At 44.5% G+C, this 21408-nt stretch overlaps 1 protein-coding gene across 1 annotated transcript in view; it reads right to left on the bottom strand.

The window, feature by feature from the left end:
• Positions 1 to 21408, bottom strand: part of lama1 (laminin, alpha 1) — a 327154-nt gene that overhangs the window by 8558 nt on the left and 297188 nt on the right. The window contains exons 56-61 of the mRNA XM_078541251.1: positions 20963 to 21161; positions 18881 to 18993; positions 11407 to 11596; positions 7417 to 7569; positions 4914 to 5067; positions 276 to 409 (exon numbers count right to left, since the gene is read on the bottom strand). Coding sequence (XP_078397377.1) covers positions 276 to 409; positions 4914 to 5067; positions 7417 to 7569; positions 11407 to 11596; positions 18881 to 18993; positions 20963 to 21161 — 943 coding nt within the window. The remainder of the gene's footprint in view (positions 1 to 275; positions 410 to 4913; positions 5068 to 7416; positions 7570 to 11406; positions 11597 to 18880; positions 18994 to 20962; positions 21162 to 21408) is intronic.

Genomic DNA, 21408 nt, shown 5'->3' on the forward strand with positions numbered 1-21408 from the left:
GCTGCTTGTTCATTCATAGTTTGCTGGAAGTAATCGTAATTGGATACTTAGCATTCACGCAGCATATTTTTCTCTATTGTTTAATCATGTGTGAAAGTCATATGGGCACAATAAGCATTTGTCCACCGATGTCACCAACAGTGGGCTACTATGACAAAACCTTTCAATTTGCCATCAGACTATCACAATCTAAGAGCGACGGATCTCAATTGCCTGCCTGGGATATACGGTCCGTTAAATGAACCTAGAACAGGAAAGCACATGTTCTTTCTCACCTTGCCATTTACGATCTCCAATCCAATTGCATCCACCTTAGCACTGCTGATGCCAAGCAGTACCGAGTTCCGGGACGTACTGCGGAACTCAAATGTAATAATTACATCAGACCTCACTTTGTAACCTTCTTTCACTGCAAATAAAAACCCAAAAAGATGTTAAGTTCACTGTTCGGGCTGCTGAGAAATGAGATTTTAATCTGCAACAAAAAAACAGGTTTTTCCCAAAGAATTTCTTTATTTTTCACACAATGTGACATACTAGCAAGGCCACACTTCTCAAGGCTGCTAACCAAATGGCAGTGGATGAAGCAGCTTTAGGAATATAGTGATAAGTGCTGTGCCATGATTTTTGGAGTCTTACTGCCCTGTCCCTGCCTGGTGGATGTAATGAAAATCAATCCCATACTGATACTGGAAATATTCAGACAAATGAACATGTTTTTTATATTTGTTTACGGGATGTGGGCGTCGCTGGCTAGGCCAGCATTTATTGCCCATCCCTAATTGCCCTTGAGAAGATGGTGGTGAGCTGCCTTCTTGAACCACTGCAGTCCTTTTGTTGTAGGAACACCCACAGTGCTGTTAGGGACGGCGTTCCAGAATTTTGACCCAGCAACTGTGAAGGAATGGCGACATATTTCCAAGTCAGGATGGTGTGGGGTTTGGAGGGGAACTTGCAGATGGTGGTGGTCCCATGCATCTGCTGCCTTTGACCTTCTAGGCGGTATAAGGCACAGGTTTGGAAGGTGCTGTCAAAGGAGCCTGGGTAAGTTGCTGCAGTGCATCTTGTAGATGGTATACACTGCTGCTACTGTGCATCAGTGGTGGAGGGAGTGAACGTTTCAACCTTCAGGTGGTGGATGGGGTGCCAATCAAGTGGGCTGTTTTGTCCTGGATGGTGTCAAACTTCTTGAGTGTTGTGGGAGCTGCACTCATCCATGCAAGTGGGGAGTGTTCCATCACACTCCTGGCTTGTGCCTTGTAGATGGTGGACAGCCTTTGGGGAGTCAGGTGGTGAGTTACTCACCACAGGATTCCCAGCCTCTGACCTGCTCTTGTAGCTACAGTATTTATATGGCTAGTCCAGTTCAGTTTCTGGTCAAAGGTAACCCCCAGAATGTTGGAAGCGGGGGATTCAGCAATGGTAATGCCATTGAATGTCAGGGGGAGATAGTTAAATTCTCTCTTGTTGGAGGTGGTCATTGCCTGGCACTTGTGTAGCGTGAACGTTACTTGCCACTTATCAGCTCAAGCCTGAATATTGTCCAGGTCTTGCTGCATATGGTTCTTGCTGCATATACCCTTGAGAATGATGTTTTTTCTTTAGTAAATGCAAATCCCTGAAGCCAAATGTTAGCCTCCTCATTTGCATTTAAGGCCTTAGAGTCATAGAGGTCTACAGCACAGAAAAAGGCCCTTTAGCCCATCGAGTCTGCGCCAGTCAAACAAGTACCTAACTATTCTAATCCCATTTTCCAGCACTAGGCCCATAGCATTCTATGCCATGGCATCGCAAATGCACATCCAAATACTTCTTAAATGTTATGAGTGTTTCTGCCTCTACCACCCTTTCAGGCAGTGAGTTCCAGATTCCCACCACCCTCTGGGTGAAAAAATTCTTCCTCACATCCCCTCTAAACCTCCTTCCCCTCATCTTAAATCTATGCCCCCTGGTTATTGATCCCTCCACTAAAGGGAAAAGTTCCTTCCTGTCTCTGCTATCTATGCCCCTCATAATTTTATACACCTCAATCATGTACCCCCTCAATCTCCTCTGCTCCAGGGAAAATTACCCCAGTCTATCCAATCTCTCCTCATAACTAAAACTCTCCAGCCCAGGCAACATCCTGGTAAATCTCCTCAGCACTCTCTCTAGTACAATCGCATCCTTCCTATAATGTGGACTTTAGAACTGCACACAATGGTCTTGCTGTAGCCTAACCAGCGTTTTATACAGTTCCAGCATAACCTCCCTGCTCTTATATTCTATGCCTCGGCTAATAAAGGCAAGTATCCCATATGCCTTCTTAACTGCCTTATCTACCTGTCCCGCTACCTTAAGGGACCGGTGGACATGCATGCCAAGGTCCCTCTGATCCTCGGTACTTCCCAGGGTCCTACCATTCATCGTGTATTCCCATGCCTTGTTTGTCCTGCCCAAGTGCATCACCCCACATGCCCTGCCCAAATGCATCACCTCACAAGGTGATTAGTCAGCCACATAGTTCTGCAGAGCAGAATGTGCAGCATTATTTGTCTTTCCATGAGTGCATTAGATGTTTGTATTGGCGCCCGAGTGGTAGAGGTTGGCTGCACTGGGGCCCTGAACCTATTTAGCAAAGATCACTGTCACTGTGACAATTGAAAGCCTGCCATTTGACAGATGGAGTTTGTCATAAGGAGCTTATTAGTGACTTCAGTCTGCAACTTGGGGGGTGATGTTTGTGAGGACAGGAAGCCAGGGGAGGGGTGTTGAGTGGAGAGTTCCAGTTATAATGCGCATTGTTGAGTTCAATTGAGCGTCAACTAGATGTGTGTGTGATGACCTTTGCCAGACAGGTGCACAGTACTCTGCCACGGAGTAGGATAGGGCAAGTACTGAGGTCCGGAGTGTTGTGGCAGCAGCACCCCACGTGGATCCAGCAAATTTGGTTAGCAGGCTGTTTCTGGTTTTGACCTTTGCTGCTGTTTTCTTCAAATGCTCCTGAAAGGACAGAGCCCTATCTAGAGTCACTCCCAAGTATGTGGGTAGGGATCATGCTTTACTCTCTGGCCATCCATGTGGATATGCAATTCTCTTTCTTGGCACTGGCATTGTGGAGGTAGAATATACTGGATGTGGTTTTGGGGGTATTTGGCATGGGAGGAGTGGGGGGTCATATTGATCAGTGTTAATGTAGCGCGCATCCCACACCACTCCCCTCTCTTCCCCACCAATCAGTAACCCTGGGGAAGCAAATGACCAGCTGACTGAATTCCAAGAGAAATTTACAGAACTCTGAAAGGGACCCCTTGTGGAATCCCAGTCCCCCCTGAACCAGCAGTCTCAACACTGAGCAGCCCTATGGCTTTATGGCAATAGGGTATGCTCTCTGAGTCTTACAATTTACTGTTGGCTGCCAAGTGAAACCTCATCGAGGGTGGTGGTAAGTCACCTTCTTGAACCGCTGCAGTCCATGTGCTGACAGCACTCCTATAATGCTATTAGGGAGAGGGTTCTAGGATTTGACACAGCGACAGTGAATGGATGGTGCCAAGTGCCCAAGTCAGGATGGTATGTGATTTGGAGGTGAACTTGGTGATGGTGCTGTTCCTATCTCCCTCTTGCCCTTGTTCTTCTCGGCATTGGAGGTTGTGGGAATTGCTGATGAAGAAGCTTTGGTGAACTGCTGAGTGCATTCTGTAGTTGGTACAGAGTGCAGCCACTATTGACAAGGGCTGCTTTGGCCTGAATGGTGTCGAGCTTCTTGAGTGTTGCTGGAGCTGCACTCATCCATGCAAGTCAAGAGTATTCCATCACACTCCCAACTTATGCCTTGTAAGTGGTGGACAGGCTTTGGGGAATCAGTTGAGCCACCAATTACAGAAAATCCATTCTTTGAGCTGCTCAAGAGCATTTATATATCGGTCCAGTTCAGCTTCTGGGTCAATGGTAGCCTCCAAGGTGTTGGTGGTGGAGCATTCAGTGATGGTAATGCTATTGAATTAACCTTTCTTGTTGGAGATGGTCATTGCCTGATACTCGTGTGACACGAATGTTGCTTGTCATTTATCAGCCCAAGAATAGATATGGGCATGGATTGCTTCATTATCTGAGGAATTATGAATGAAGCTGAATATTGCGCAATTGTTTGCTAACAGCCCCACTCTGATGAAGGAGTGGCTGTTGATGAAGCAACTGAACATAATTGAGCCTAGGATCTAGCCCTTCATGATGTTCTGAAGCCGCGAATATTGATCTTCAACAACCACAATCATTTCCCTTTATGTTAGCTTTGCCTCCGGGCAGGGGAGTTTTCCCCTGATCCCACATTGACTTCAGTTTTATTAGAATTCAGCGCTTTTGTCTACAGTTAGACCAAAGCTGTAATGAGGTCTTGGATCGGAGTGGTCATGACGGAATGTAAACTGAGTGTTGATGAGCAGGTGATTTGTGAATAAGTGCCACATTTATGTTTCTAGCATGTGGCGATGGCAAGTATAGGTTAGTTTTGTGTACAGAACAATAAAATATTGAAGGTGGAGTCTATGCCTTCAATGCTGCTCAATGTTTTGCAGGTGAGAGTGAAGGGCAAAGGTAGGGATTAATATCTCCCTCCAATAGGGAATGGAGGCAAAGGGAAGTGTACAGCTTGGGTGCCTACTGCTGTTCTCTCAGGCAATAGGGCCAATATTAAGGTGATGAAAGTTACTTATACTGTTTGACTGACAGAAGATATGGGGCAAGTATGATGATCATTTAAAGATGCAGTATCTTTCCAAATTCCACAACACCACTAAAGTCTAAGGACACGTTGAGGAGATGAAGATAAATCTACATACAATAAATTGAATCTTGGATTTTGGGGACATTCACAAGTACCTTCAAGTGTAAAGCAGATATTGCGTGAAACACTAACACTTAACGTTACTTACCTAGTGCAGCAAATCCAGTGCCATCGAAGAAAGTGCCCTCCTGGACAGCTGTGTAACATCTGCTCACGGTCAGGACAGAAACTGGCCTCTCCATGTCCAGGGGTTTGTTATTCAAGGTCATATTGCCAAGGCAAGCAGGGATACTGTGCGTTGCCTGAAGAAAAAGCTCACAATGAGACAAACATGTAATAATTCACAACAGATTACAATTGCTTTTGCCATTTCTTGTTTAATGGGATTGAATGCTTTCCGTGATAATTTTCCCCCTTGCCTATTATGTGGTACAGCTTGGACCAGACAGAGACAACTGAAATGAGCTGATGCATGTATTTTCCAATTGCTGAATTTCAGATGGTAATAAGTAATAAACTACATTCCTCAGTCTGTTATATTTAGCGGATTGTAGGCCATTTAAATTAAGTGGGTAAGTGCATGCTTAAAAACAGCGCACGAGGAACGGAATATGAATGTTCTCAGCAGTTTTACCTGATCATCACCAAATGGAAAACATTACCCGTTAAAGGTCTTTGGAATCTAACCCTGGGTTGCTGTGAAGAGGCAACCTTGAAGCATCCATCAGCCATAGATCTCCCAACACAGAATTGTTGCAGTGCAGAAGTAGGCCATTCGGCCCATCGTGTCTGCACTGGCTCTCCGAGTGAGCAATTCACCTAGTGCCATCCTCCTGCCTTCTCCCCGTAATCCTGCACATTGTTTCTTTTCAGATAATCATCTAATTCCCTCTCAAATGCCTAATACACTCTCAACAACCCTGGTTTAGCAGCATTTAAACTACTGATGAGGCCGCATTTTTGATATCCTTGTGTGAAGGAGTGCGACAGGGAGGAGAGCTAGTCTATGAATCCAACACTCATATTATGTGTGAACATTTTGCATAGGTACATATTTATTAGTTCTACACAACACTTGCATCCTTGGTAGCAACATGCAAATCTGGTCTAAATGCTAGCTAGTCTTTGAATATTGCTCCACCTGCCAAAACTTTCACAATCTGGCTACATCCCTCTGATGCTGCATAGATCATCATATCTAAGAATAGCTCATCCCAACACATCCGTCGGTCCTCATAGCTTTTGACTGTTCTATGTGGGAAATCAAAGATAGGTTTTTTCTGTAGTTACCAAGAGGCTACAAGATGGGACTGCTGAAGGGGCTGAATGGCCTGCCTCCTCTTCCGATGTTCCAAACTCAATCTCCATGGAGTCAAGGAGCAAGGAGTGCTGAAACTCCATGGCCATGCCAGTGGATTCCTACTGGAATTACAATGGGAACCTTTACCATATGGACCTCAGAGCATAATTTCCAGAGCATCTAACTGCATCCACAAAGCCATTTGATGCAAGGAAGGTTTGTGGGGGGGAGGAGGCTGTGAGGGGAGGTGGGTGGGAGGCGTGCAGGGTTGTGGGTTTCTTAGGTTGGCAGGTCACCAGGCACACCTTCCTGACAGGATCCATGCAGAGGTCCAGGCCAGAACTGAGGCCCAGACTTCTAAAGACCTTGAACAGAATCAATTTTTTATCTTTCGAAGGCTAGAGAATAAGGTCTCAATTTTTCTGGAAGGATATCAGATATGCACATAGCACCATATCAAATGGCTGCGTCTGTGCTGAAATCTCCATGGTTTGAGTTTGGAAAGTTATCTGACGTGAGAAAGTGAGCACAACTTCAACTTATGATGACAAGAATGTGAGAGTAGCCTGATTGTCTGGCTATTTACATACATATATTATTTACATCAATGTAGTATCTTGTTGTTAAACACCATAATAATGATTTCAACGAAATACATTGAGATTCAAGTACTGTACATATTCTTATGCCTGAGGAGATAAAAACATGACTGAAGAGTTAGCTCCTTTCCTTACTCATTTCACTGAAGCTTCAATTTTACAAATATAAACACAACACATTAGGATGGTGTTTTTAAAAAAAAAATCATTCATCATATAATCCTGTATCCATTTCCTTTGTAGCCTTACAACATCCTTTTTTCAGTAAGTAGAGGATGGGACAGGATGGAGACATCTCAATAGTTGTTGATAATGCTGTTTCCTATCTGCTAATAGGGGGCACATTTTACTCTCCTTCCTTCCTCGGTTCCCTTTCCCTTCCTTGAGTGACGCAGATATCCCAAGCCACGACTACCTAATGGTCCCCCTCACCGAGAACTGGATAGTATAAATCCTAATGGTAGCTGACTGCACAGTTAGTTTAGTTCACCTGAATGGGAAACTTGTTCTAATGCTGCTCTTACAAGGCCATCAGTAGTTAATGATTAGTTTATAGCGTCATTAAATTTACAGCCTTTGGAAGCAGCTCCCCATTGGATGTGCGTGGGTTGATGAATTTGCTCCCACATGTTCAGTAATCAATGCCACTTATGTACTTCAGTTGAAGCATGCACATTGATGCTTAAGAACATCATGTTAGCAAAACATATTAAAGAAATGCTTCACATGTCGAACACTGGAGTTATTCTTACATTTCCTATTTTCTTGGCAGTGTAGTCTAAAGGCAAACCTCCAAGGTATAGTTTTCCTTCGACATCCAGTGAATTGCCATCTCCCAAAGCAGAGTTGGATTCCTTCCCATCGACAGTAATCATGCCTCTTCGCTTTGCATATTCTGTTTTCACCTTTGACAGATGGAGGAAAAGAATTAGAGAAATAAAAGCAACACGATCTAATTCCCGTTTACTATCGCAGAGTTATTACAATACTGCTAATGGTTCAGATTCCCAGCATCTGCTGTTGCATTACAATATCATTCCTTTTAATGGTTGAAATGATAGGCAATTTTCTCATTGATTTACATCTTATTATCTTTCAGAAAAGTATTTTTTGAAGTTTGGTTCACTGCTGGTTCCAATATAACTACTGCTGTTTCATTTCAGCATCAATATGCACTTAGTCTGCTGAACAACATGAGGATTAATCTCTGGTGCTCTGCCTGACAAATAACTTGTATTTAAAAAGCACTCCCCCCCACCCCCGACTTAACATAGTGAAACATCCCAAGGCACTTGGATCACAAGGCGTGTTATCAAACAAAATATGACACCGAACCTATATTAGAGAGGGTTAAGGCAGGCGGATGGTAAATGCCAAGCTGCTGAAATCCCAGAGGCAAACTTGAAGCAGTTGCCACAACTATTTGCAATTTGTATTTAATTCGAGATGCGGGCTTTGAATTCAGTAAAAAGAAGGCCACCGAGGCTTAGAGGTTTTTTACAAAACTAAATTAAACGTTTAATAATAAAAGAAAAGATTGTAAGCCTGTACATGTGTCTACAAATTACTGCTATAATAATTTCTAAATCCCTTAATTAATCTAACTCTCAGTTACACTTCCGTTAAGGAAACAATAAAACACATCAATTTAAACAGACCCAGGCAAAGCACACACCCTGGACGGTTGAATTCGAAGTGAGTTTTTCCTCAGCTTCAGTTCCTTGTAGACAGCAACTTGAGGCTTTTCACACTTGTGTTAGATCTTACAAAGTGCCTTCCCTTGCACACAGTCTTCTCTCCTTTATAAATATTTTCCCCTTTGAATGCAAATTCCCATTGTTTCACTATGTCTTTGGACTTTACCTCTCTAATAATAAAAATCTATCATAGTACCAATTTTACCAGGAATCTTTGGGAAAAATAAAAATGCTGTTTCTTAACTTCTCCTGGCTAGGTGAAACATTTCACCCCCTCTTTTGAATTCAAGCTACTCTGGTTTATTTAAAAATGCAAATGTTCCCTTTACACCTCACGTTCTAAAACTTCACCCATGTTTACCTATTTAGCATTTCAAACCTAGCTTCTCTTCTTACATCAAAACCTTCAGACCAGCTTTCTTTAATTCAATTAAGCCCCACACACACAAGACACACACATACATACATAGACACAGACCCCACTATTACTCTACAATAAATTCTAAATAACATTATGAAAATTATTATATCTTCCTAACAGAGAGAAACTGAAGGCTTGGTCAAAGAGGTTGGTTTTAAAGAGCGTCTTAAAGGGAGAAAGGTAGAGAGGCAGAGAGGTTTAGGAGGGGGATTCCAGAGCTGAGAGCCTAGGCAGCTTATATATTGTAAGATTATTACCAATTACAGAGCACCAAGGGGATGGGTTTCCACAGGGAGTCATCGCTTGTCTGTTGTAACTTCATCAGCAGAGCTATAGAAAGCCTGGATATACAGAGTGCAAATGCCATTTTACCAAGGTACTCACAGCTCTTCTGCTCAAATTACAGCAGACCAATGTGGAAACCCAGTGGAAATTCAGTACTTAAGTTGATAGATAGTTGTATTTCATCAATTTTAAATAGTTAGAAATATTAGATAGCTTTAAAATTTCATTTAATCAGAATTATAATTTGCGGCCCACTCTATTCTAGGCTTCTTTCAGCTATGCAATATTGTCACCGATAGTCTGCTCCAAGGCCCCTGCTGATCTGACTCATAGCCATGCACAAGTATGTATGGACTGAAGTGATTTTTCTTGGGCAAAGCCCTTGGTCTCCATTCATCACCATCTATGATAGCCCAGAGTTACCTTATGGAAATCATGTGGTCAAAATAGGACCTCTCGCCGCTAATTTTCCCAGCATAAAATTGGCACAACAAGGCCCAAGTTCAGGGAACAAGATTCTGTGTCCCAAAGATACCTGAAAAATGTCAGATCCAAAATTTGGTTGGGCCATTTTTCATGTGTCTACCTATGGTAGATGTTGGGTTCCTTAAAGATGTAAATGAGGGGCCCATGAGGGATAGACAGGGTAGATGCAGGTAAGATGTTTCCCCTGGTTGGGGAGTCTAGAACCAGGGGACACAATTTCAAAATAAGGGGAAAGACACTAAGGACCGAGATGAGGAGTAAAAAAACTCAGGGGGTTGTGAATCTTTGGAATTCTCTACCCCAGAGGGCCGTGGAAGCTCAGTCATTCAGTATGTTTAAAGTAGAGATTGACAGGTTTCTAAATACCAATGATGTAAAGGGATAGGGGGGAAAGTGTGGGGAAAAAGGCATTGAAGTGGATGATCAGCCATGATCGTATTGAATGATGGAGCAGGCTCGATGGGCTGAATGGCCTACTCCTGCTCCTGTGTTCCTAATGCCTGCATTGGCCTCCTCACAGATACTGGGCAGTGAGACTGGGGCAGGCATTGGAGGCCTTCCCATAATTCTTCAGCAGCTGCTGTGGCCTAAGCACGAGCCACCAACAAATGTACGTTTCTTACAACAAACTTCCAGTAGAACCGGGACAAGCGAGAGATCCCACCCGAATCCACAGTCGCTGCAATCATTCCCTCTGTTGCTGCCTCCAAGACCCTCCTGTATTTACCTTCAGCCCAGTATTCTGCTGTGCTCATGCTGTTCAAAAGTGAGGCCTGTCTGTCGGGGGGTGCGACAGGTGTTGGCAGCTTGTGCTAACATGCTATTGAGACCCGAGACCCAATTTCAGGCTGGACCTGGGCCTCTCTGTTGAGGAGCGTATTGCTAGTGCAGCTCAAAAATGGGCCCAGCCGGCCCATTTTGGCTTCCAGGACAGTTTACGGCTTAAAAGGACATGGAAAAATTGTATTTATACGCCAACCCTGAGATTTGGCGGTCCTAATGTCACAAACAAAATGTAACTACCAACATATTTGTGCCAGAATTTCCACAGCCCCAATGGCTCACTACCAGCCTAGAACAACTGGAGGTGCAGTGAAGGGGGTGGAAATTGGGTGGGACCTGGATATGCCAGGTATGATACGACGCAATCTGTGAGTTTCCAGTGCGGTTTGTTTCGGGTGGAACATCTGTCTGCTTTAACTGTGGCTATCACTGGGAGAGGGAATTGCACTGTTCCAAACATTTTGTGAGTCTTCTCTAGAACATTCTTCACAATGCTTTCATTCTTGGATTCTGTATCCAGGATTACTGCACTTGAAGCAATTAATAGGAGGACCATATTCCACGAGATACACCTCTCGCAACACAAACTTCATTTTTTGTTTAATTCGTTAATGGGATGTGGGCATCACGAGCAAGGCTAGCATTTATTGCCCATCACTAATTCTCCCTGAGAAGGTGGTGTAAGCTGCCTTCATTAAATACAACTGAGTGGCTTACTAGGTTGTTTCAGAGGACTTTTAAGAGTTAACCCGATTGCTGTGGGTCTGGAGGTACATATAGGCCAGACCAGGTAAGGGTGACATATTTCCCAAAAGGACATTAGTGAACCAGGTGGGCTTTTACAACAATCTGGTAGTTTCATGATCATCAACACTGATGCTTTTCTAAAATTCCATAATTCTTTATTAACTGAATTTAAGTTTCCCAGCTGCCGTAGTGCTATTTGAACTCGTAGCTCTGGATCATACGTCCAGGCCTGCTGCAAAACCAGTGCAGTAACATAACCACAAATAAACGCTTATGTCAGGGATAACGATAAAAGTGAGCATTTAGATAAGAACTGGACTTACTGAATGCCATTTGCCATCATTAATAGGAGTAGGCAGGATGGCCACAGCTGTCCCTTTCCCAAGATTAAACAGGAAATGTAATTGTCCCTTCCAGAGTTGAAGAGCTGCGTAGTCAATCTGGTTTTGATGGGCCATGTAGTACACCAGGCCGCTGGTGGAATAGGTTCTAATATTCAGCTGGATGGCAAATCTGAGAGAAACAGGAAGTACAATTATCAATTCTTAAAATAGCCATCATCTTTCAATTACACACTGGCTTGGGTTCAGTGCTAGTTAATAACATTTGCTTTACAAGACAACCAATGTTGATTCCCATGAAACAAGATTCATATGTGCATGGTCCCTCCAAAATCTGCTTAGGCTACTTTCCATTTGGAATACTTTCTTGACAAAACACAACTGTTGAAAACTTTTGATACAAGCCATCTGAAACATGAGATTTTCACTGTGGTATTTTACAGATTAAATCAAATACATCTTTGCTGGAGGCAAAGACAAAAGTGTGCCTTTTTTCTTCATTTAATCTTCCTATCTGAAGATGCAGCTATTAGTGTCAGCCTTTGGTCAGTGGTAACCGTCGTGCCTACTGAATCAGAAGGTTCAAGCTCCACTCCAGGCAGGATTACATAGAGTTACACGGGATATACGGCACAGGAACAAGTCACTTAGTCCAAAAAGTCCATGCTGGCATTTATGCTCCACCTGAGTCTCCTCCCATATTTCTTCATTTAAATCTACCATTATAACCCTCTATTCCAGGGGTCCCAGACTGTGGGTTGTAACCGCCCCCATTAGGATTGTGCGACAATCATCTGGGGTTGCGATCTCCGAGGCAGTAATGGTGACCATCGAGCGGAGGGAGACTCTGGCAACACAGTCCTGGGATCAGTGCTGAGGCTCGAGTACACATGTGCGCAAGATTCTTTGCTCTGAGGAGCCCCCATCAGAGTCTTCAAAATGGTTGCGGAGAAAATCATTGGCCCCTCCTCAACAACTCTCCCCCATTCCCCCCCTCCCCGCTCTCACTCTGGTCTGCACCAATTCTCAAGCATCAAATTGGGGGTCACAGCGGGGAAAGTTTGGGAAGCACGTCTCTGTTCCCTTCTCCTTTATTAGCTTGTCTGGCTTCCCCTTAAATGCATCTATCCCATACTCTTCACTTCAATCTCTCCCTGTGGTAGCGAGTTCCACATTCTCACTGCGCTCTGGGTAAAGAAGCATCTTTTGGATTCCCTGTTAGATTTCGTGATGACTGTCTTATATTGATGGCCTCTGGTTATGCTCTTTCCCACAAGGGGAAACATTCGCTCCGTATCCACTCTATCAAAACCTTTCATCATTTTAAAGACCACTTCTAGGTCACCCCTCAGCCTTCTTTTTTAAAGAGAGAAGAGGCCCAACCGGTCAATCCTATCCTGATATGCGCACTGGTATCATTCCTGTAAATCCTTGAGCATATAATCTAGGCTGAAGCTTCAGTGATGTACTGAGAGTGTGCTACGGTGTTGGAGGTGCTGACTTTCAGGCGAGCTGGTGAAGCTGAGGTATCTGTGCTCTCAAGAGATGTAAAATATCCTGTTGCATAATTCAAAGAGCAGCAGTTCCTCCCACAGCCAATACTAATTTTTTAAAAAAAGCTGACTTGTGGTATTTATCTCATTGGTAAGTGTGGAATCATGCTGTGATTGACTGCCTAATTTGCTTTTAGTGATATTTCAAAATCACTTCACTGGAGGTCTAGCAGATATCCTGACGATGGGAAAGATGCAATATAAATTTCTTCCTTCATTACCTCTCTTTGCTTAACTGCTATAATTGGTGCACCTCAACCACCCTGACTTGTGTCACATAACCTTGCACCATCAAACAATACAGATTGTTTGTCTCAATGCTGAAATGTGAAATCTTGCTGTGTGAAATTTGCTGACATGTTTGCCCTACAATATAACAGTAACTGCACTTCAAAAATAATTCACTGATTATGAGGCACTTTGAGAAGGTTTGCAGATGCGATGTCAATGCTCGTTCTTTCTTCCCCTACACACTCATCGTTTTGTAGCCAAGACCAAGTTCATTCCTCCTGCCATAACTCAATCTTCCCATGTCCCCAAAACTGTGGAGCCCCTTTAATGTTCCTGGTCTTAACTTTTCTCCTCCCATATCCAAGTTTTTAAAGACAAGCATGACATGTTCTAAATTCTACTTCTTGATTTACCTCATGCCTCTTTTCAACCCTGGTGCTGTGCTTCCTCTGGGTTCCAGAAAGTAAAGTTGTCAGCAAGAGCTGCCTGAGGACAGGCACAGGCACGATGGGCCGAATGGCCCCCTTTTGTGTTGCATCATTCTATGGTTCTATGAGTGACCTGGGAAGGACAGGTTTCCCTATGGAGAAGTGACTACCTCCTCCCACTGGAAATCAAGCCAAGATCAAGGGCAGAATTTTCTGCGGCAATCTCCGGCAGACAGGGAGCCGATCCCCACCGGAGAAGCGGGCCCCGCCGCCGGTGGATGAGGTTTCATGTTTTTTCTAATTCCCGCTGGGGCTCCTGGCCTGCCCACCAACCTTAAGGTTGGACGGGCAGGTCCTTTAATGGCCTTCAAGGGCCCCGCCGCCATTTTAAGTGGGTGGGCCAATTAAGGCCCGCCCAGCGTGAAATCCGGTGGGAAGCGCTCTCTGCGGGCGGGGGGGGATTCCCCAAAAGCGAGAGTGCGCTCTTTCGCGCATGCGCACGACAGAGCGCACATCTCCCTGTGCATAAGTGCTACCTCAGGGAGAGTGCTGACAGTTTTAAAAACGTTAAAAATAGAAAAAAAAATCCTTAACATGACCCCCTCATGTGACAATGTCACATGAGATGGGACATGTTCATAAATTACACTAAAACTTTATTAAACTTTTTAAATCCCTACATGCAACCTCATCCCGCCGGTGGATGAGGTTTCATGTTTTTTCTAATTCCCGCTGGGGCTCCTGGCCTGCCCACCAACCTTAAGGTTGGACGGGCAGGTCCTTTAATTGTTTCAATGATCCTGTCAATGGCCTCAATTGGCCATTGACAGGTCGGTGGGCCCGCAGCTGATTTTGCTGCGCCCCCGCCTTCCTGAAAATTTAAACGGGGCGCGGTGACGTCGGGGGTTCCGCCTGTCCTCATCCCGCGTCATTTTACGCGTCGGCGAGTGGGCCCCGCCCCCTGCTCACCGACGGCAAAATTCAGTCCCAAGAAACAGGTTTAATGTAATTGGCAAAAGTGACGCGAGGAAGAACTTTTTCACGCAGCGAGTGGTTAAGGTCTGGAATGCACTGTCTGAGGGTGTGGGTGGAAGCAGATTCAATCGAGACATTCAAAAGGGAATTAGGCTGTTACCTGAAAAGGAAGAATGCGCAGGATTATGGGGAGAAGATGGGAGAATGGCACTAGGCGAATTGCTCATTCGGAGAGCCAGTGCAGACACGATGGGCCAAATGGCCTCCTTTTGGGTTGTAACAATTCTGTGATCAAGAAATGTGCACCAACTGTTGCTCCAGGGAATTGAGCCAGGCATCAGAACACCAGCTCACAACAGCTCAGAGGAAGCTATTGAAGTAAACAAATCCATAGTGCACCTTTGAAAGGATGTGCTAATTTTCTGAACTCTAACTCCTGGTGCCAATTGTAAAGGCGCCAAGGACAGTTGTACACGTGCATTCGGTCTGCACTGTGGCCACCAGCGCATGCGCAGGTTCAGAACTGCACCTCACAACTTTTGAAGCTGGCTCTAGCTTTCAAGAGAATGCACAATAGGCTTTACACTCCTGCCTTTGGAGGCAAGAACTTGAGTACAATTCATTCAGGTTTTTTTTATTTATTTGTTCATGGGATCTGGGCGTTACAGTGATGTCCACATCCCATGAATGAATAAATAAAAGTCATCCAAGGTTGATTATATTTTAGGCGTTAGTTTATAGCACCGCCCACACCAAAATGATTCTTGTGGTTAAAAATGAATAAAATGCAATTTGTAAATTCTCTCAACATGCAGTGGTTCATGTGATTAATATCACAGTGGGTGAGATTATATTTTAACTGATATAAAGTGGGTGAACAAGTTGGAAAGGTTTTGTGCAAAGTGTTCCTTCACAGTCTGACTAGTTGGCAGATAATGCGATTTTTAACCTCAGGGTCATGGTTTTGAGTGTCACATAGGGTGATGAACTTTTTTCTTCAATGTTTTTTTTTTAATGATTTTTATCAAAAAAGTGTCATTAAATTAAATGCTACAATCAATTTTCCACGTTGAAAATTGGGAATCTCATTCCAGATTATCTATCGTCATGTCCTGATTATACATCCTTGTCATTTACTGAATCGTCAGAAGCATGGTTTACATAGAAACATAGAAGGAGTAGGTCATTCGGCACTTCAAGTCTGCTTCGCCATTCAATTTGATCGTGGCTGATCCTCTATCTCAATACCACACTTCCGCTCTCTCCCCATATCCCTTGATGTCTTTAAAGTCTAGAAATCTATTTCCTTCTGAAATACATTCAGTGACTTTACCTCTGCAGTAAAGAATTCCACAGGTTGACCACCCTCTGAGTGAAGAAGTTTCTCCTCATCTCAGTCCTAAATGGTCTACCTCATATCCTGAGACTGTGACCCCTTGTTCTAGGCTCCCCAGCCAGAGGAAACATCATCCCTGCATCCAGTCTGTCCAGCCCTGTCAGAATTTTATATGTTTCAATGAGATTCCCTCTCATTCTTCTAAACTCCAGTCAATACAGGCCTAGTTGGCCCAATCTCTTCTCTCCTCATACCACAATCCTGCCATCTGAGGAATCGGCCTGGTGAACCTTTGCTGCACTCCCTCTATGGCAAGTATATCCTTTCTTTGGTAAGGAGACCAAAACTGCACATAATACTCCTGGTGCAGTCTCACCGAAGCCCTGTACAGCTGCAGTAAGACATCCTTGCTCCTGTACTCATGTCCTCTCGCAATGAATGCCATCCTTCTTAACTGCTTGCTGCACTTGCATGCTTGCTTTCCGTGATTGGGAACAGAGGGAACAGTTGATAAATGAAAAGCGGATGAAATACAAGAACTTGCAATTGGTTAAGGACTGCACAGGCCTAAAAAAGAGTAATTAGAACTTTATTGTCAGTCTGTGCCAAGCCAACTTGTTTGTTTTAATGCAGGCAGCTGACATTTACAAAGACACTGGGGTGGTTTTTAGAGGAGGGTGTATTCCTCAAGACTCCCCACCCCAGTCAATAAATCTGTTGGCACTTTGCCAACTTTAAAATGGGCTGCCCCGCAGTGATAAAATGCAGAGGCAGCCTTAACAAGGTGAGAGTGGGACTCTCGCCCCTCAGGCACGGGAATACCACCCCCTCAAGAGCTGCTGGCCAATTAGACTGGCCGGGAGCTGAGGAGCCCCAGCAGTGCCAGAATACAGTAGTAGCTGCTGCTGGGGCTACAAGAAATCCTGAGAAGAAGGAAGATGTATACCGAATTTCAAGTTAAATTCTGAGGTTTTGGTCCGGAGGTGGGGGTTGATACCATCTTGAGTGGTGGGGTGGGGGTGCCCCTGATGGGCACAGGGGATCTCCCAAAGAAGGTACACTCCCCCTTTCCCGCCTATTAGCCTGAGCTGTTAAAGTTGCGGGATGGCCACGTTTCTGCCGCTTTCCCCTGACTTATGTAACATGTCAACAGAGGTGGAATGAGGCCCTTAAGTGGTCTTTAATTGGCCAATGATCAATGAATATTGCTTGATCACTCAGACTTTGATTTGGGTCTCTCTCATCTTAATGTGATTAGAGTTTCTTCTTCCAGTTTTTGACAGGCCCCAGAGGAAATATTTGGAATGGTCTCAATTTAATTTCTTATTTGGCGAGTACGGGTTTTCTGGAAATCTTGCTCTGGAGATATCTACTGCAGGACTTCTGTTTCAGTAGGTTTCAGCCTGATTCAGTGTGGTCTCGGTGGGGTGCGGAGAGGATCACAGTCGGCGGGGCGGGGTGGGGGAGGATGTGGCGAGATGGTGGTCAGGATAGCGGGAAAGAGGGGAGGAGTCGGTGATTGTGCAGTTGGAAACAGTTAGCTCGATCGGCTGGAGGAGTGCGTTCCTCCTGCCCCCGACCCACAAGCAATGCTGTAAAGGCAAAGTTTATCAATCCAGCCCTCCTCCCCTCATGAGAAACATGACTGAAATGGGTTCAAAATAAAATAAGTGTTGCATGGAGGCAGCCTCCTTAAAAGCTATTTCCAAATGACATTGACTGACATGCCTTGTGGGAGTGAGGTGGTCGCTTGCTCCCCGTCTAGCATTCATTAAGTGGACAGGCTCGAGGCAGGTTTGACATTATTAAAATTTTAACTTCTCAGCTGACCCAAAATCACCTGTTTTTTTTGGGTTAAAATCACCTCCCAAGATTTTTTTTTCCTTTATTCTTTCATGGGATGTGGACGTCGCTGGCAAGGGCAGCATTTGTCGGCCATCCCTAATTACCCTTGAACTGAGTGGCTTGCTCAGCCATTTCAGAGGGCAGTTAAGAGTCAACCATTGTTGTGGATCTGGAGTCACATGTCGGCCAGACCAGGTAATGACAGCAGATTTCCTTCCCTAAAGGGCATTAATGAACCAGATGGGTTTCTGCAACAATCGATGATAGTTTCATGGTCATCATTAACTGAGACTAGCTTTGTATTCCAGATTTAGTAATTGAATTTAAACTCCACCAGCTGTCCTGGTGGGATATGAACCAATGTCCCAGGACCATTAGCCTGGGCCTCTGGATTACTAGCTCAGTGACATTACCACTATACTACCATCTCCCACAATTGGCTAATAGTGACCATAATTAGTTTATCCACTGGTTTTGAGGTTTTTCTGGTACCATCTAAACGGAGGTCCATCTTCTGTTGATAACATTAATTGAAAACGAAGACTCAGACCAATAAATTCTCCAACCTTCGGGACTGCATGGTGTGACTTTGTTTTGTGGTGGGGGTTAGTTAGACATTGGCAAAGTAAAACTAGTCGACAGCAAAGGTGCCATTTCATAACTAGTTATGGACCAGGGACAAGGGGATCTTCTACTGGTTAAAAGGTAGAAAACCAGTGTTTGTTTGCTTCTAGGGGTGAAGAGCTGCATTGTTGATTCAGGATAAAAAAGAAGTTCAAGTGTCCCTCTGCACAGAGTTTTAAATTTAAAACCAGTCTCTAATAAAGATCATAAGCAATAAATGGAAACAGAAAATGCTCTGAAACACTCAGCGCATCTGGCAGCATCTGTTTGAGAGAGAAACAGAGTTAACATTTCAGGTCAGTGAGCTTTCATTAGGACTGTGTCCCTCTCCACAGATGATGCTAGACCTGCTGAATATTTCTAGCATTTTCTATTTTATCTCAGATTTCCAGCATCTGTAGCATTTTAGTTTTCCAACAAAGGTCGTATGTGCCCTTTCACAGCTATCGAAATAATGCACTTACTTTCTCTTGACCATGGTCTCATCGAGAGAGAGAATCATGTGACTGCCTCGTGCCAGTCCAAATTGGTGAGCATTGGAAACAGTGCCCGGTAGTTCCTCTACTGCACACTGTGACTGTTGACCAAAAAGAACATATGCAATAAAACGTTCAAGACACAGGGTGTACAGAACTGTTTTTGAGAACATAATCATTTGTGTTCTCCCCTTCTTTGTTAGACTCCGTCACAGTAACTCCGTTCAGGATGATGGGCAGGATATTTGTGGCCCGGTCTTTGCCAATATTGTTTTGAACCAGCTGCTAGGAGGATAATTCTCCTCCGGACTGCCCTCGTCCCATCGCACTCTGCAACTCCTGGGAAAATATCTCCATCATTGCCCCTTCATAAACTAGAGAAACTATTTCCAATAGCAGAAGGAAAGACATGGATTAAGGGTGATTGGGAAAAGGACCAGAGGTGACATAAGGGAACATTTTTTTTTACATACTGAGTTGCCTTGTACTGGAATGCACTGCCTGAAAGGGAAGCAGTTGTGAGAGAATTGGACAAACACTTGAAGGGGAGGAGTTTATGATGCTATGGGGAAAATAGTAGGGGAGTGAGATTATTGGATAACTCTACCAAACAGCTGACACATTCATGATGGACTGAATGGCCTCCGTCTGCGCTGTATTATTCTATGATTCTTGGACAGGAGGCAATTCGATGCCACAACATCACCTCACTCCAAGATGAAAACATTTTAAAAAATTGCAATAGATCTCAACTTGATACAGGAATGGGGTTGGACCAATGTAAGATTAGAGTTTCGACACTGACAAAAACCACAGGTTGCCATATAATGAGATAGCACTGAGAGCAGTAAATGTAAAGTGCTGTATATAGTCAGCTGGTACATCTGTCAGACCAGACTACACTTTGTTGTGGATTGGCCTTTCCTCAGCCAGGAAAGAGCTCTTCAAAGAGCTTCTGTTCTGGGTGGTTAATTTTTAATGTTACGACCACACAGGCAGACTATTCTGCTTCTGCCTTGCACCATAAAGACTCAACACTGAGTTTCAAAAGATCTCACACCCTATCCCCATATCACTTGATTCTCTTATTTTCCATTGGGTGCAAAGGTCAAATGCCGTGGGACTACCTACCAGTTGGAGGCCATCTCAAAATGCTTCCTCTGGTTAGCTTCGGAATCAGGCCATTGAGTTGATGCCTAAGTTATGCTGCCACTTTCATGTCCACACACGCATGCAGAAATATTTCACATCAACAGAAACAAAGCAAAATGGCAGCCTTAGGGTCAAATGATCTCATTGAGGGTTTATGCAAACAGAAGGTCCACGCAGGAACAAGGGGCTGGATTTTAAAGGGCACTAGTTGGGTGGTCCAGTCCACCCACCCCTTCCCCGCGCAAAGGTAAAATGCGGCATGATGACGTTGGCCTGGCAACACAACGTCAACACGCCAGTCTCAAATATTTCAGACAGCGAGCGGGCAATGAAATCGAAGCCCTCCCGCCATTGTTAAATAACCAGTTAACCGTTGAGCTATTGAGCTTGTTAAAGAGCCAACTGTTTGCCATCTTTTGTTGCCCGTTGCACCTTTCAGGTGTTGGACGGTGAAAGTTTCGGAGTGCTTTACGCCAGGTATAATACAAGGGCAGGCCTGCCACCAGGATCATGGCTGAACGTAGCAGCAGATTCAGCTGGGGAAGGTGGCAGTGTCTGTATGACTTTCCACTTCACTTATTGACTTTGTTGGGCCTGTGGTGGGGGTTGGGGAGGGGAGGCCTTTAAAGTTGTAGCCGTGACCAACTTCCTGTTCCCGGCACAACCCTTCTGCTGCATGACATCCCGGCCTACACACCCGATTAGGCGCGGAGACTTCCTCTGCACTGCTAACTGGCTGCCTTCCCACCGGCCAGCCGCTTAAGCGGCTGCCTGACGCTTGATGCGCCGAGCTGAGACGGCGGGGGTCGGGGACTGAGCGGACCAGTCGCTTTGGGTTCTGCCTCCCTCACCCTGCCGGAAACCATAAAGATTTCAGAGTTTTCTGAATGCGCGGAGTCGATATTACAGTATCCTTACCGTCTTTTTGTTGGAGGAGGAGCTGTGGATGGTTGTAGTGGGCGTTATTTTCTTCTCAGGCGCCTGGATGGGTTTAACAGTCGGCTGAAGTATCGGCTCCAAGTCTCTCTCATCTGGCTGAGGTGTCGGTCTCTCCGAAAGCCGGCAGCTGTCCAGATCAATGTTCTGGTATTTCAAAGGGCTGCTGAAATCTAACAACCTGTGGTTAAAATAAGATTTTTCTTTTAAATCACCTATAAAGCGTAAAACACAAGACACAAGTTCACAACTATATGACCTGTAAATATAGGGGAGTGACATATATGGCTAAGTCCTCTTAACAGTTAAAAAAAGCATGTTTTTTTTGTGGTTACCCTTTGTTTTAAGGTAAGGATGGAACTTGTATAGAGATGGAAGCTGGATTCACTCATTGTTAATATTTCAAATAGTTTGCTGCTGGTGTTAAA

Source organism: Cetorhinus maximus, chromosome 4, assembly GCF_964194155.1.
Source record: "Cetorhinus maximus chromosome 4, sCetMax3.hap1.1, whole genome shotgun sequence".
Lineage (NCBI taxonomy): Eukaryota > Metazoa > Chordata > Chondrichthyes > Lamniformes > Cetorhinidae > Cetorhinus > Cetorhinus maximus.